The sequence below is a fragment of the Pseudorca crassidens genome, chromosome 9 (assembly GCF_039906515.1).
Source record: "Pseudorca crassidens isolate mPseCra1 chromosome 9, mPseCra1.hap1, whole genome shotgun sequence".
Classification (NCBI taxonomy): domain Eukaryota; kingdom Metazoa; phylum Chordata; class Mammalia; order Artiodactyla; family Delphinidae; genus Pseudorca; species Pseudorca crassidens.
In genome coordinates, this window is record NC_090304.1 from 15,989,514 (window position 1) to 16,007,190 (window position 17,677).

The following is a 17,677-nucleotide window of genomic DNA, read 5'->3' on the forward strand; positions in this document are numbered from 1 at the left end:
CCAAGCAGAACAATCATCTGAAAGGCCTTCACACTGGCCACAGACATTTCAGCTCTTTTGTTTAGCCCTAAACCACTCTCCAGCCTCATCATTTCTAATGTCCCAACCTGGAGTCAGTGCTCCTACAAATCTAGGATATCCAGTATACTTCCTCATCTTCTTGTTTCCTTTCACTCCCCCCAGGTCAAAGTGCCTGCCTGACCTCCCAGCACACCCCTATCCATATAGTGCCCATCTCCACCTATTAATTCTCCAAAACCTACCTCAAGTCTCACCCTCTTCACCAAGTCAGAAGCGACCACAGCAGGGAGTGTGTGCAATTCACCCTTAATCGTTCAGTTGTGTACAGTAGACAGGACTATAAGGGTCTTATTTCCTGTATTAACTTGATTATAAGCTCCTCGAAGGCAGAAAAGCTATCTTCTTCACCTACTTACCTGTAACACCTGGTACAGTACTATAGCAAGCATTTAATAAACATCAGCTAGATGCCTGGCAAATCTGCCGTCTACATCAAGAACACAACAGAAAACACTAAACAGAGGCAATGGAACTGGAGGTAGCCTAGACCTGAGGCCTAAGCAAACGTCCAGGTAAAGGAGAAAGACGCTGGTCCATGACAAAGCCAAGGAACTGTGAAAGGTGACAGTTTTTAACGACCATTGAAAAAAGAATCATCTTTATTGAGGTATTACTTACATAAAATGCACCAATTTTACATGTAGAGTTGGATGTTTGGACATGTGACCATCACCACAATCAAAATATAGAACATTCTCCTCACCCCAAAAAGTTCCCCTGTGTCTCATCCCAGCCAATCCCCAGCAACAGATAATGTTGATCTACTTTCTGTCACTCTAGATTAGTTTTGCCTGTTGTAAAACTTCTAATAAGTGGATTGTATTTTTACTCATAAGAGTACGTTTGTATGTATGTATAGTACGTATGTACAGTATGTACATTTTTGTGTCTGGCTTATTTGCTCACCTATTTTGGAAAAGCATCCATGTCGTGTCTCAGTTCATTATTTTTATTGCTTAGATGTATTCCATTTATGGATATACCACAATTTGCCTTTGCATTCATCTGTTGTTTAACATTTGAGTTTTTTCCAGGTTTTGGCTATTATGAATAAACATGCCATGAACATCTGTGTACAAGTCTTTGTGTGGATATATATTTTCTATGTTTTTTTCTTTTTTTAACACAAGGGTCTTCTATGTTTATTTTTCACACAAAGCCTTCCTCTGAATTCTGAAAATATTTTTAAAATTAATTTTTATCGGAGTATAGTCGCTTTACAATGTTGTGATAGTTTCTGCTGTACAGCAAAGTGAATCAGTTATACATATACATATATCCACTTTTCTAGATTCTATTCCCATATATGTCATTACAGAGCATTGAGTAGCGTTCCCTGCACTATACAGAAGATTCTTTTTTGTTTTTTTAAAGACATTGATGAATGAGTGTTGAATTTTGTCAAATTATCTTTTCTATATCTATTGAGATAATCATATGGTTATTCTCCTTTATTCTATTGCTGTTGTAAATTATACTGATTTTCAAATATTAGACCAACCTTATATTCTTTAGTCATGTTGTATGTTGATTTGGCTTGCTAATTTTTTTTAAAAGAATTTTGTGTCTATGCTCAGGAGGGCTATTGGTCTGCAGTCTTCTTTTCTTGCAATGTTTTTGTCTGGCTTTGGTATCAGGGTAATAATGGCCACACAAAATGAGTTGCCACATATTTCTATCTTTTCTATTTTCTGAAAAGAGCTTGTGTAAGATTGGTATGATTTCTTAATATCTGATAGAATTTGCCAGTAAAACTATACGGACTTAGATTTTTCTTTGTGGAAAGTTTTAAACTACAAATTTGATTACTTTAACAGATATGTGGCTATTTAGATTTTCTATTTCTTCTTGAGGTAGTTTTTATCACTTTGTGTCTTTTGAAGTTTGTGTCCATTTCATCTATATTGTAGAATTTAACAGTATAAAGTTTTCATATGTATTTCCCTTTTCATATTTTTAGAATCTGTACCAATGCCCCCATTTGATTTGTGATACTGGTAATTTATTCTTTCTTTTTTTCCTTGAACAGTCTAGTTATTGATCTTTTTAAAGAACCAGCTTTTGTTTAATTGATTTTTCTCCATTGTTCGTCCATTTCTATTTTATTTCCACGCTTATCTTTATTCTTTCTTCTACTCACTTTGTATTTAATTTGCTCTTTTCAATTTTCTTAAGGTAGTCGCTTAGATAATTGATTTTAGTTCTTTCTTTCTTTAAAAAAATATTTATTTGGCTGCGTTGGGTCTTAGTTGTGGCACACGGGATCTTAGTTGCAGCATGTGGGATCTTTCATTGTAGCGCAGGGGCGCTCTAGTTGTGGCATATGGGCTCCAGAGCACGTGGGCTCAATAGTTGTGGCACAAGGCTCTCTAGTTGTGGCACATGGGCTCTAGAGCACATGGGCTAAGTTGTCCCGTGGCATGGGGGATCTTAGTTCCCCGACCAGGGATCTAACTCACGTCCCCTGCGTTGGAAGGCAGATTCTTAACCCCTGGACCACCAGGGAAGTCCCTCTTCTTTTCTAATATTAGCACTTCAAGTATAGATCTCCAAGTACTCCACCTGACACATTTAAATACATTGCTTTCATTTTCATTCAGTTAAAAATATTTTCTAATTTATTTCTTTTTCTTTATTAACCCGTGCGTTTAGAAATATGTTATTTCATTTCTAACTATTAGGGATTTCCACGATATCTGTTATTGACTTAATTCCACTGTGATCAGAGAACATACTTTTTGTGTGTGTGAGTACATTGGCATTTTGTTGATGAAAGATTAAAGCTTACAAAGATAGAGACAAGCCTAATCAAACTCCTTCGTTCTTAAAATTATTTAGATGAGAAAAACAAATACCACTGATTAAGTCATTTGCCTCAGGTCTTACGGTGAAAGGCACAGGCCTCTAACCTCTGAGGCTAGACCTCTTTCTAGTATACTTCACCATCTTCAAACCAGCATCAAGTGTTGGTGAATTATACATCTGTTTATACTTCATCCAAACTTATTGTTTGCTTTAAACATTGTCTTGTCAGGAAACCTTCTCAAAGTCTCATTTTATCTCAGCGTATTTATCAAGGAATCTTTTATTCTAACCTAGGACTCGTTGGAATTCCACACACACTCCTCTCAACCTGAACTTTTTTTTTATTTCCATTTTTATTGTATATGTATATATATATTTTTAAATTTAATTTTATTCATTTATTTTTATACAGCAGGTTCTTATTAGTTATCTTTTATACATATTAGTGTATATATGTCAATCCCAATCTCACAATTCATCCCACCACCCCCCACCTCCGCTTTCCCCCCTTGGTGTCCATACATTTGTTCTCTACATCTGTGTCTCTATTTCTGCCTTGCAAACCAGTTCATCTGTACCATTTTTCTAGCTTCCACATATATGCATTAATAGACAATATTTGTTTTTCTCTGACTTACTTCGCTCTGTATGACAGTCTCTAGGTCCATCCACGTCTCTACAAATGACCCAGTTTCATTCCTTTTCATGGCGGAGTGATATTCCATTGTACATAGGTACCACATCTTCTTTATCCATTTGTCTGTCGATGGGCATTTAGGTTGCTTCCATGACCTGGCTATTGTAAATAGTGCTGCAATTAACAACAGGGTGTATGTGTTTTTTTGAATTATGGTTAGAGAACATACACTTTTTATGTTTTCATTTCCTCTAAAATTGAGATTCATTTTATGGTGCAACACATTGGTGGTGAATATTGTATGTGCACCTGAGAAGAATGTGTATTCAGTTATTGGTGGATGAAGTGTTCCGTAACTGTCAATTAAACCAAAGTGGTTGATAGTGTTATTCAGGTCATCTATAGCTTTCTGATTTTTCTATCAACTTGTTCTGTCAATTACTAAGAGAGGAGTGCCGAAATATCCAAATATAATTGTGGATTTTCTATTTCACTTTCAGTTGTCAGTTTTTTGCTTTATACATTTTGCAGCACTGTTATTTAGTTCCTACATACTTAGGATTACTTGTCTTCTTTATGAATTGACTCCTTTATCATTATATATTATTCCTCTTTCTCCCTGGAAATGTTCCTGTTTTGAAGTTTATTTTGTCCTTTATTGATAAAATCACTTCCAGTTTCTTGTGATTCATATTTGTCTACTATAATTTTTTCTATTCAACTCAACTGTATTTTACAGTGTTTTCCTCATAGATAGCATATGGAATGATAATCTCTGTCCTTTAAGTAGAATGTTTAGGCCATTTACATTTAATGTAATTATTGCCATGTTGGGGTTTACGTCTACTGTCTTGCTTTTTGTGTGTTTCCCATCTGTTCTTTGTTTACTCTCTTCTCAATCAATTCAATCCTTTTTGATTGAATATTTTTATGGTATTCCATCTCCAATATTGCCTTATTAGCTATGCCTCTTTTAAAAATGTTTTTAGCTGTTGCTCCAGGGTTTACAATGTGTATCTCTAATTTATCACAGTCTATCTTACAGACATCTTCCTGGTTTTCTTCCTAACTCACTGGCAACTCCTCAGTCTCCTTTTCTGGTTCTTCCTTATCTTCTCTACCTGTAAATCAGGCCACAGTCCTTTTCTCTTCTCTACCTATTCTGACTCTCTGGGTAATCTCATCTAGTCCTATGGTTTTAAATCCCAGCTATATATTCAGTCTTAACTTTTCCCTTGAGCTTTAGACATCTAACTGCTTAAGTAACACTACCCCTAGATGTCCAAAAGACATCTCAAACTTAACACATCTAAAGTGGAGCTCTTGATTTTCCCTCTCATACTTCTCTGTCCTTACCCCTGCCCGGTCTGCCATATTTCACTTAATAGTATCACTCAGTTATAACAAAAACCTAGTAGTTAGCTGTGAATCCTCTATTGTTTTCATCTCCTATAACCAATTCATTAGTAAGTCCAATGGATTCTGCTCCCAGTATAACTCCTCACCATCTCTGTTGCTACCATCCTAGTCTAAGCCACTACCATCTCTCACTTGCACTCCTAAAATAGCTTCCTGATTTCCTTTCTTCCATTATTGTTCCCTACTGCCTTTTCTCCACATAGTAGCTGAAAGGATCTTTGAACAAAAATCCCATCCCCACTCCACTCCTCTGCTTAAAACCTTCCAGTGTCTTCCCACCACACTCACAATAAAAATCCAGAACTCTTTTGTCCAACATGATCCCAACAAAATTTGGTGCTGGCCTACTTTTCTGGCAATCATCTCTACCATGCTCTCCACACACAATAAACTGCAGTCACACAGGAGTTCTTGCTGTTCTTAAAAACAAGCTGAGCTTTTTCCTGCCTGAGGGACTTTACGCTAGCTCTTCCCTCTGCCTGGTATCTCCATGGTCCACTCCTTCTCAACATTAAGATCTGTGTTTAAATGCCACTCCTGACCGACCCATCTTAAATACCTCCTCATGCCCAAGTCACTATCCATCTCCCCTTTACTCTGCTGTTTTCTTCATAGCATTTTTTACCATTTGAAATTCTATTCATTTACTCATTTTGGTTGTCTTCCTTCTTAGAATGTACCTTTGACAAGAGTAGGCACTTTGTTCAATGCAACATCTTCATATTGAGAACGGTATCTGGCACATAGTAAGTGCTCAATAAATATGAATCCATCACAATAGGCTTTTTATTTTTTAAAAGAAAAGAATCTTTAGGAGTCAACAGACTAAAAACATATGAGTGAAAATTTACTTTCTCCTGGTTCCTTGTCTGAAAACTGTTTGTTAGATATAACTCTTTTCATTATTAGACTACAGGTTCTGGCTTGTCCACAGAAAGGTTCCTCTACTGAGTGACTTACTAGGCTAATCCATCCTGAGAAGCAGATAATGATCTTTAGCCCAAGTTCTCATAGACAATGCTGTGTGCTGCTCAGTCTCATTGGATACTTTTGATGAACTGTCAAAGCCTGAAGGAGCCAGAAATCACTCCTTAGGAAATCCTAACTCGGAACACTTCCTATTTCCCAGACGTCCACATAGCATATAATACGCTGCACTGGGCTGCCAGATGTTTCCTTTCTATCCCACCATGTCCCAGGTCACCCTCTCCATTGAGATGGTGCAGCCATGGTACTAAAGGGAGCATCTATCTGTTATTAATGGATATTCATCTTATAACTTTTAAAGAAGGGCCAAGGTACAACTGGCAAATGGGAGATACTATGGGAAGAGGAAAAGAAATCCTTGCATCTTCCATGCTTTGGAGAAGATGGAGTCAATGGAATCTTCATTTGGTCAAGTTGTCAATATATCAAACCAATCTGGTGACAAGAACAAGGCTGTAAGGAGAGAAATCATTAGGACTATTAGGCCTATATCCAGAAAACAATAACAGAGATTGGGCACAGGGTAGGCAGAATGAAGGAGATGAAGGTAAGCCCCTCAGGATCTACTAGAGAAAGACTCTATAGGAAATCCTATAGGAGCTGCTGCCACCAATACACAATTTTCGTTCATTACCTCAATTGTGGCTGTTATCCCCTGAATGAGAAACACGGCTTTACTTCTAAGCAGGCAGTAAGGCTGGCAGAAAGCTGAAACCTGAAAATCAGCAGATACAGGGCTGCATACAGCCCTTACTATTGAAATTAAGCCACGTCCAAAACACAGCGGGAGGACTGCAAATAACTTCAGACAGCAGCCAGCCATGCAGGGCCCTCACCAGGCACCGGATGGACGCGCTCCGGACTTGTCAAGAGGCCCAAATCCCAAGTGCTCATTTCAATAACATAAGAAAATAAACATGGGGCTTATTTATAGCACAGGAAAGGGACTGGGGCAAAAGAACCACTCATTCAGTAATCCACCCTGACGGGGCCAGATAGGATCCAGACCCCCAAGTTCTCTGGCAACAGGGTGAGCAGAAATAGGGGCCGGAAAAAGGCTGGCTGCCAGCATCACCAGGTACAACCTGGCAAGGACCCTGGGTAAGGAGAGAGGAAGAGATCCGTCATTGCATCTAACCCACCCAGGTCTAAGTGCTCTTGCCATCTCCAATTTCTGGTTGAGGAAACTAAGGCATAGGAGTGGACTCCCTCAAGGCCAAGCAAGGCCCAGGGTTCAACTCAGAGTAAGGTGCTATGAGACGAGGAAATAAAACAATGCTCGCGTCCTCCAAGCACCGCAGAAGATGGTGTAAATGGAATCCTCATTTACAGTTGGGACTAAAATGTATGTTGTGGAGTCCTAGGCCACTGATGGACTCGCACCATCTCACAGAGCTAAGAACTCCCACTGGAACTGGAGCTCCTGGAGATCAAGATTGTGTCTTATTCCATTCTATCTCCTGGACCCAGCATAGGGTCTGGCAAAGAGTACATTTTGATGAATCAATGATTCATCAATTTCTAATTGATGAAACAATTAGAAAACTGAATGACTGAATACTACCTTACCTGGGTCAGTAACTAGTTGGTTGTTCTTCAGCTGTGATTACCAGAAAACCAGACAGTCCTTGAGCTTCTTCTTAGGCATAGGAGTTAATGATAGAAGTTGGCAGCTGTAAATAAAAGCTCAAATAGATACACTGTGAGGGGAAGGCTCTGCAGAGTGGGTGGAGTGGATGGAGGCTTGGTTCCAAGACCCACGGATTCCGGTCCCTGCTCTGTTGGCAGCTGTCACTCTATGTGCAGCTCCTGAGACGCTGGAGACGAGCTGGTGCTTTGCTGAGGAAACCTCTAGCAGACACAGCTGCCTGGTACCTCTCAAGAGTGACCCAGACATCCTGCCCTTTCTTCGTCTTGGCCTGACAGCTCTGCGCCAGTCAGGAGGACTGGGAAGAAATGCAACCAGGGGCCCAACCAGTTGGGAGCTGAAGAAAGGAAAAAACTCTACCCTGAGAAGGCTGTAAATTTGAGGAAACCAAATGCCAGACACACATGCTGGTGACTCAACAATTTCTTGAAAAGGAGAGAAGCCTGGAAAGCTGGGAGAGGGGGCCAAACTGCCCAGCCACCTTCCCTGTGTTGCCAGCAACGGTGAGCCTGACATTGAAAAGCCGAGGCCCAACACTGCCTGGACAGACCACACAACCCCTCCCTGGGAACCTGGACGTCACAAAGCCTGATGCGGGGGACCCTTGACAGTCCCTTTAACAGAGGTGCAAGAGAGACTGTGAGTTTAGCTTAGGACGTTCCCACCCTAAAGAGGGGGAAAACCTTACAAGTGAGAGCGGAGTCCACCTGCCTACCTTTCCTCTGCCAGGAGCAGCTCAGTGAGGCCTGTTCAGATCATCACACCAGGCCTACTTGGCAAATTGGAGCCAAAAGCTGCCCCCAGTTTTACTCAGAAGCAAACACTAGCCTAGGACAGGAGCCCCAGGGCTTGGGACAGAGCTCTCGGGTGAGACGAGCAGCCGGACCCCAGGGTTCATATGCCTCCGGGCCCTGAGTGGAAAGCTCAAGTCACTTCCAAAGCTTTCCTGGACAGCAGCCGCCTACCAACATGGCTGGCGCTCCGGCCAGGACTGCTCCTCAGGAAGTGGCTGAAGGGGTGAGGGCGCAGTGGGCATTCTCTGCCTCTGCCTCTCTGAGCCAGGGCGGCTCAGGAAATGGCCTGCTGTGGCTTCTGCTGCTGCAATAGAAGACGACCAAGAGAAATGGGAAAAGCAGCCTACCCCCAGAGATGCTACTGTCCCCAGAGCAAAGGAAACCCACCAGGCTCGGGGTGGCTGGACGATGGGGAACCTCCAACACCCAAAACCTCCACCCTCTCGGCTGGGTTCCCCCGGGATCCTGGGACTGCAGAGCCAGGAAGAATCCCCCCAAAACTGAACCACTTCCCAACACGTCTCTGCTTCATCTACTTCTTCTTCTTCTTTTTTTTTTAAAGATTTATTATTTATTTATTTTATTTATTTTTGGCTGCTTTGGGTCTTAGTTGTGGCACGCGGGATCTTTCGTTGCGGCGTGGGCTTCTCTCTCGTTGTGACGTGCGGGTTTTCTCTTCTCTAGTTGTGGCGCACAGGCTCTCTAGTTGAGGCGTGCAACCTCAGTAGTTGTGGCGTGCAGGTTCAGTTGCCCCATGGCATGTGGGATCTTAGTTCCCTGACCAGGGATCGAACCCGCGTCCTCTGCATTGTAAGGCGGATTCTTTACCACTGGACCACCAGGGAAGTCCCTGCTTCATCTACTTCTTAATTCTACCATCAAAGGGTCTTGGACTTGAACCCAGCAATCAGACCTTTAGAACTCCGTGGCTAGAAGCCTGCTACCTTTCAGTGGCAAGGATCCACCAGTCAGGACTGTCCCAGGAGGAAGCCGGGATCACAGAGCTATTAGCAACCTCTTCAGCAAGTGACAGCACGGAGGCTGCTGGCCTCTTCCAGCTCCCGGTCCTGGTCAGCACAGGCCAGGATGATGGTCACTTTTTCCAGAGGCAGCAGAGAAACTCCTAAAAACCACAAGCTGGAAGCACATAAGGCTTCAGCAGTGTTCTGACCTTCATGACACTGAGTAAGAAGAGGAGACAGGATAGCATCATTTGCAGGAAAGCACCAGAGATTCTGAGAACAAAAGTTGATATCTTCCTCCTTAATTTTCCCAGAAAAGGAGGTGTTTGCCTAAACATGTGTGAGGCTTGATAAAATACACGAGATAAGAATATTAACAGCTATCTAATGTTAACCAACAAAAGTGTTTCCAACCTTGGCGTTCCAAGTAGGCCAGCTCATCCTAATTAGATCCCTGGGGGCAAAGGCAAGTGACTTAGAGCACACATTCGGACAAAGGCCAGGGCCAACTCAGGTTCATCGTCTGTACAGGCCAGTAGGATGCAATTCCTTAAAAAAGATTTCTTAAATTTAAAACCAGCTGTTGTCTGTTGTAGGCCAGAACATGACATTTTAATTAGCATTATTGTTCCACTTCTAAAACCAGGCCCTGCGGCATCCCAAGGACAGATGATCCCCGCCCAGACTTACAGGTGAGGCTTGCTGGTGAGCAGGTCAGAAATTCACCAACACAGGGGTTGAGTCCCTAGTCTCTGAATCCATGAATCACGATCACTTCCTATATTCCTGTCCTGAATTTCTCCTGGTGACCTGCACCCCGTCTGTTCCTAGGAATAGAAGCTTTGAGGTTTGCTTCCAGTGCCTAGGATGTAATACACATTCTACAATAAAAATTCTTTTCTGCTATGTTGCGAGATCTAGCCCCCAATATTTCTGGGGGTAGTAAGGTACTTGAAATAGAGTTTTAATGCCCTTAGAAGTCCAATAACTCCTAAGAAGGTGAAAAAGGCCCACTAACTCAGTCCCCTGGGGCTCCCAATGACTTCAGATTGAAGCATTTCTCTTCCATAATCAAAGGGCAAATAAAGAGGGAGGGAGGGAGGATTAATTTACCCTTTGAGAGTGAGAACTGGATTAGAAACCAGCCACTAAGGTAGTGCAGTCGGTGGTGTGAAAAGAGCAGAGTGCTATACATTGAGGGTGAGATAACACACGTGCAACGTCAGCACAGTTCTTGGCTTTTAGCTGGGATTTAAATGAGGCCCTCCTCCCCTTCCACCTGCCCCAAATCTTGGAAAACAAGTTAGAGAACCCCTAGAAAGGTCAGAGGTACTCACTGTGTCAGCTACCAGTATCTGGGTGTACAAGAGAAAACCCTTCCTCTTGGTTTCTATCATCCCAGCTCCAGTACTATGAATAGGAGGCCAAAATGCCTTCTCATATCCCCTGCTGACTAGAATCTAATTATTCAAATCATTAGTATTGATTTAAGCACGTGTGTTTGCAGCTGCAATACACGAATAAATCACAACTCCAGTGTTTGCGTCTGCAAAATGAATGACCTGGAGATGCTATCTCATCCCTTCCACCTATAACAGTCCGTGATTCTATCGCTCCTTAATATGAAAGATGAGACTCTCAAGATTTCCACTCTCAATTTCGCTACTTCTGAAAGTTTTCTTTGGCCTCTCAAAGTCTATGAGAGCACAGGTGAAGTGACTCGTTAAAACTGCAAGTTCGAAAACTACAGCAGGAGAACAGCTCACCTTCATGTCACTCGACGGAACAATGCGTGGTGGTTTAGTGACTTGGACTGGCACACAACTAGGTTTCAGTAATTATACCCATATTCCAAGCAAATTATTATGTATTTTGTGTTCTGGGGACATATGTTATGGCTAAAGCCCAAACTGTGGCTAATTTTAATATCAGAGCCACAGATAAATCTGTGTCGAATCCATAACGTCTAACATTTGCCAGCGTAGATTTGTCCATCAACTGGGCTTAAAGAGGTATAATTCACACATGTGCAGTATTACTAAATGCTGAAATGTAATGATTTAAATACACCAGCAACTATTGCAAAACAGTTGTTACAGCAGCATTTAACGTTAGCCAGAACCTCTCTGGCTAATGTTAGGTTTATGCCAAGAGAATGAGGGAAATTATGGCATCCCCGTGGGGTGAGGGTCACAACTGCCTCAACTTTTACAACATGGTACCAGCAGAGCGACTCAGTGTATGGCTATGAGAGGCCTTCTGTTTTTCCTGGAGAATATCTAGATCTCATCAGGAAGCATACAGATTCCTTTGGAGGTTTGGGGACACATCTCCTCTAAGAGTGTTTGTAGTCTGGGGCTCTTCCTCTGCTGGAGGTACATGGCACTGGACACTCCTCCTGGCTGCGTATCTTCCCAGACATGAGGAGGAGACTGGAGTTGAGGCCAGAAGATAGAGTTAAATACACACAAAAAGAAACAGAGTTCCATAACCAATATTTAAGACACAGTAGGAAATGGAATAAAAAATAATTTTAATCGTATCAAAAAGCCAAAGCAAAGAGAGGCAGCTCATGGAACTTATAGGTCCCAGCTCGGCAGCCGGCGCTCTTCTCTGGGCGAGGCCAGGGCCCCGTTGTCCCAGGGCATCAAATGCCACTAAGGCGCTTGCATTTTGCACCAAACTCTGGGCATGGCTTCTCCTCTGAAGAACTCACTGATCTGAAGTAATGAAAAGTGGGAAACAGGCAGCTCTTACCTGATTCCCCACATCTGAAATGGGCTGGAGGTTTCTCAGCTGTCTTACAGCCAGTGAAGTTTCCTCTTAGACCTTGTATCGAGCTACAAACAAAGGACGCCTGAGCTGGCCTTACCCCTGGAGCCTGCCCAAGGCTTCCATCTGGAGTTTTCAGAGAGAACCCATCGAGAGCATCAGAGGTTGCACGAGGTACTCAGATGTCCTCCCTGGGCTCTTGCTCTCGGGTAAGCAGGCTGGGCAGGGATGTGCCAATCTCCCACTCTGGAATCTGGGCATCAGAGCGCTGGGGGGACGTGTTCTCTTCCTCCGCCCGGGATTAGTGTTCAGACCTCCACCAGCAGCACATTTCATAAGCTGCCGATGTTGGGGAAGCTCTTCAGTTTCTCAGGAAAGTCGTCCTTGTACAGGACGGGGTCGGCTCGGTGCTCCACCACCTTAAGAGGCATTGTCCCAAAGACAGAAGCAAACTTGTTGATGCACTCAGACCTGTGGGGTTTGGGGAGGGCAGTGGAGCAGAGGAGAGGGACAGGGGGTGGGGAAGAGAGAAACCGTTCAAGAGGCTGAGAGATGAGAGCAAAATATCAATGCACAGTCTTCAACATCTACAAGAGAAATGCAAGGACCCCCAGCACGCTCCCAGGTTCTTAACATGGTTGGGAGGGCGTGGATAAAGGACGTGATCTGGGGGTACTTCAACTACTCGTTCGGCGGGAGAAAGGGAACCAGGGATGCTGTTTGGAGGCCAGGGGCCTGCAGAGGTCAGAATATCTTTTCCCCTCCCCCTCAAATTCCAGTCATTCTTCCAGCTCCAAAGAAGCGGGCCTCAAACCAAGGTGGATTAGCTGCCAACAATCCTTAACCCCATCCCTGCCAGCTGAAGAGAAGACGAAGGGGGGAAAGGCAAAAGGCACTTGGATCTGAGCTTCAGCCCACTCAAGTTTAAAAGGGAGAAGGGAAGATCGTACACATGGAGCGATGGAAGGCGGAAGGAGGCAATGGGGCACTGAACCTCAACTGCAAAGGACAAACACTTCAGTCAGTCAACCCACAACTACTGTGGGCCTGTGAGTGGCAACCTCTGCGAATTATGGGGCAACTTCCATAAGCTCTTCCATGAAAGCTGAAGTTCACACAGGACAGCTTTCACAATTTTAGCCACTCCTGTGTTAGAACCGGCAGCAACAAAGCAACAAGCAACTTAGCACTGCTGGGGGAGGAGGCAGTTCAGCACACCCCTCCCGCCCCCCCATGCCCCGACACCGCCCCCAGCCTCGTGAGCAGCTCCAGAGGGGAGCAGGTCAGACAGGCTGGCAGAAAATGGTTCTGGTCAATCAGGCCAGCGGAGTGTGACAGCTGGCTAATGACACTTCAGCATCAGACCCGAGGGGGAAATCAAGCCCGTAAAAACCACTTTCGAAGCTAAGGGGCCCTCAAGGATGGATTTCAGAGAGGTCAGTATTCTCTCTCCTCAGTCAGGCCCATGGCACCTGAGAACGGGTTACCAGGTAGGGGCTGAATTCCAAGACACAGACCAGAAGGCTCTTCTGTCCTCAGAGATACTGTAAGCCTTGTTTCAACTTATTTTAATCAATAGCTTTTACTTGAGTCCTTTGAGCTTTAGCAAGAAACCAATAAGTAAAGAAGCCAGGTACTATCAATTCTTTTCTCTTGCTTCTTCTCTTGGTCAAAACGTGTTACTATTTCATTTTGAGCTCTTCCAGCTAATAAGATCACTGTGTCCATGACCACAAATCAACAGCAATTAACATTTATTCTCTGCTCCAGGCTGTGTTACAAGTGCTTGACATGTACCAGTAACTCACTTCACCCTCACAACAACCCTGTGAGGCAGGTCTACTATCCTTCCCACTGTACACCGGGAAGACAGAGAAGCATTACAGAGAGGCTAAGAGACAGGACCACAGGCCAAGTAACTAGTAAGAGGCAGAACCAAACCCAGGTGTTCTGGCTGCTGAGGCTAAAGTCTTCATTATGAGATGATACACATTTATTTATTAACGTAATTCTAGGGTCTAAAGGGAGGAGCTGGAAATTAACAACCGTTGAGCACCCATGACGTGCCAGCTAATTTACATACATGATCCCAATGGTTCCTTTAAATATCCCCGTCCGTATGCCCAAGGATTGGTGTATAGTAGCTTCCTGTTATGGTTTGAGAAATTCAGGCTAAGAGAGGCTAAGGGACTGCCCAAGGACCCCGAGCTGGAAAGTGGTGGAGCTGGGTTTCAAACCCAGTCTCGTGCTGGCAATAGAGCCCTTGCTCTTTCTAGCAGACTCTACAATAACCCACAGGTCACTGAGTTTCCCTCCTGTTGGCAGTCTTTTGAGACTCGGGAGGTCGTAGTCCCAGGTACCAAATTGACAGGAGACTGGGGAAAAGACCAAGGGGTTTTAACAAAATGGTATGAAGCAAGCACTGGACAACAGCCTTTCTCTCCTTAAATCATGAGGTCAAGGCAGTGGCAGACTAAGTCAAATTTCCCCAAGGTCTTACTTTTGACAGTTGTTCTGCCTATAAACATGTACCGATTCTTCTAGTTTCCAGTTATTCTGCTTGTAGACGCTGGCCAGCAAAGCCCAGCCGTGCCCAGCAGAGGCACCAGCGAGCACGTATTAAAGAAGGATCATGGCTCTTGGCAGCGGACAGGGGCTCTAGGGCCCCCTGGAGAGCACTGAGGACAACGTCTCCTCTGTAACTAGACCTGCCAACAGGGCCGGGTCCCAGGCAAGAGGCCACTGGGGCTCAGGCCAGCTCGACTTGTTGACAGCTGCCCCGGCTAACCCAGGTTAGTGAGTCCTTCTTTCTCTCCACACAGCCTGCCCTGGAGAAGTGGCTGCTCATGCTGAATGGTAAAGGTCCTTAGCTCTCCTGACGGGTGTTGACTGTGTTTCCTACTTTATTTTCACGCAGGGGATCTGGGCTGGGCGACAGGTTAGGGTAGATTAAGAGTCTGGCTGATCGCTGGTGGCCCACCTGAGTTGTTCTGTCAGGGGTCCAGCTACCATGTCAGTAACTGTTCCCCTGGGTTGGTTTTCTAATCAAGTACAGACAGGCTAAGAACTGCCAACGTCTATCTCCAAAGCGCTGGAAGTGTCTGGGGGAGAAAGGACTAACCGTTTTCAGTTTTCCTTTCAAACACATACAATTACCTAAAGTAACCAGGAACCTTCAGGATCAGTGCTGGGGAAACTGGAAAGCGAACGAACCTCACCAGGCCCTGTGCTACAGGCTTTCATGTATTGCTACTCCTTTCATCTCCAGCATATAACACACTGGTACAAAGATGCTCAGTAAACATCTGTTGAACTCCTGAATGCAACATGATAGATAGTGAATATATCTATTTTAAGAAATGAAAAGGTTGGAAATTCAGGATAAGGTAAGTCAATTTCCTCAAGCTGGACAGCTAATAAGTGGCTAATCATATTCTGAACAAAGACTGGCCTGAATCAAAACACAATGTTTGTTTCTTAAACCAACACCGTCTGTCTGCTGTACCGTCTTGACCTGGGTAAAGCTATTGGCCAAAATGAACAGTCACAAATTCTTCTGCTTCTTCAAGAACTAACGGCAGGTCCTGGAAATGGATGCTGGGTAGTAAAAGCCATTCTCCTCCACGACTGAGGTTTCTGATCCCAGACCCCAAATATAAGGATAAACAAGCTTACTGAACCACAAATCTCAACACAAGGTCATAACACGCAGAGTGGTTAACTCCTTTCACTGTTTTGTGCAAAAAATGTGGGTTCTGCAAAGGCAACTATTTAAAAAAAGAAAACAAATGAACAGTTCTGCAGTTGTAACTCCATCTCTTGGTCTACCCAACAGGGCTGAAATCACGTCTTCCTCCCTCCCCATCTAAGTGCCTTATTGAGTAATTCAGTCATTCATCCGAATAGTTTTGCTCTCAGTTTCTAATTAATTTCAAGATTGATTTCCTTCTGTTCCCTATCACATTTCTCAAAAGGGGAGCCTACATTCACTGACTCTACTTCCTCACTACTAGCTCACACTCTTTAGCCCCATCAACCTACGACATCATTTTTCCCAAAGTCACCAATGACCACTTTAATTCCAAGACCACTTCCTAGTCTGCATGTTCCTTGCTCCTCCCTGCGGCCGAGCACTGGAGACGCTGGCTCTCTCCTGGCCTCGCCAGTGGCTGTTTCTCTTTTTTCAGTTACTCTTTCTGTCTCCTAAGTGTCTGAATTTCTCAAGATTCTGCCCTTGGCTTTTCTTCAGTCAGCTGCCATCTCTGGACAGATGTCTTCCAGATCTCCACTTTTGTTTTAATCTTTTTTCTAAAGTTCTAGTTCCATATTTCCAACTGCTTGCCCTGTATCTACACCTGCAGAGACAGAGGGCAAGACCCAAAACTCACCCGCCTGATTGCTCTCCAACTTCACACATGATTAAATCTCCTGGCCTCATTAGTTATACTGTGAGGTCCAACATTCATCCCCTTCCCTCCCATAACTGGCATCCCTCCTAATTATATTATTTACACTGTTAAAGGTACTACCATTCTTCCTGACTGTCTTGATCAACTGCTTCTCCATTACCTCCCCATACCTATTCAGTTGGAAATCAAGAGCCAGCTCTTCTCCTTTGGGGGGAAAAAAAATCCCTTGCAATTTAATTCATCCCTTCTTCTCCACACTCAACTTAGTTCGAGCCTTCTAACTGTTCTTCTTTCTTCTGTCTCTTCACCTTCATTCCGTTCTATGTACCACTTCCAAATCAGCCTCAAAACAACACTTTGATCAAGCTACTTCCTATTCAAAAACCTACTATGGCTTACCAGAGCCTGGAGAAAAAAGCTCAGTTCCTTAATTGGGCATCCAGGGCTCTCTGCAGTTTGGCACTAATGGGCCACAATGCTACGTTCTTGCCAAACTGGGTATCTTGACTGCTTGCCAAATGTACCTTGGACCATCCAGTTTCCCTGCCGAGGATCTCCTCTTCTTGCCCGGAGTTGCATCGGTTGGAATCCTAGTGACCTTTGAAGGCTCACTTCAAGTGCCACCTCTTACAAAATTATTCCTAATAACTGACCTAGCAAGAAGTCACTTCTCTTTCCTGAGATCAGGTATGACATTTTGAGCCTTCCTTATGACTCTTAGCACATATAGCTTTGGATTAAGTTTTACACACACACACACACACACACACACACACACACACACGTATTAAATATATATACACACACGTGTGTGTACCTGTTATTGTTAATTATAAACTCTGATAAAATCGAGCCTACCAACATCTGGGCAGTTGCCTATTCTATTTTCAAAAGCCTCTTCCCACGAGGAAGCTTCCCCATTTCCCATAGTTACTTTCTTCAGTGTTTAATAATAATTATATCTAACTTAAATCTTTCCCACTGCATTTGTTATGATCTCAGTGGTGTTACAGAGGAGTTGTTTAGCTTTAGCATGAACTTTAAGGGCCATTATTAGGTCAACTTTTCTCCACACAATTCCTTTCTTGGACCCTATAACCCCACCATTTTAACTCGGTCCAATCAATAACTAATTGCTTAATGCTATGAAATTCTTCCCAACA

At 43.7% G+C, this 17,677-nt stretch overlaps 1 protein-coding gene across 2 annotated transcripts in view; it reads right to left on the reverse strand.

Moving 5' to 3' along the window:
• Positions 1 to 11,849: 11,849 nt before the first annotated feature.
• EXT2 (exostosin glycosyltransferase 2) overlaps positions 11,850 to 17,677 on the reverse strand; it is a 120,248-nt gene continuing 114,420 nt past the window's right edge. For both annotated transcript variants that reach the window (XM_067749324.1, XM_067749323.1), the window contains one exon: positions 11,850 to 12,576. In XM_067749324.1, the coding sequence (XP_067605425.1) occupies positions 12,438 to 12,576 (139 nt within the window). In that variant the 3' untranslated portion in view covers positions 11,850 to 12,437. The remainder of the gene's footprint in view (positions 12,577 to 17,677) is intronic.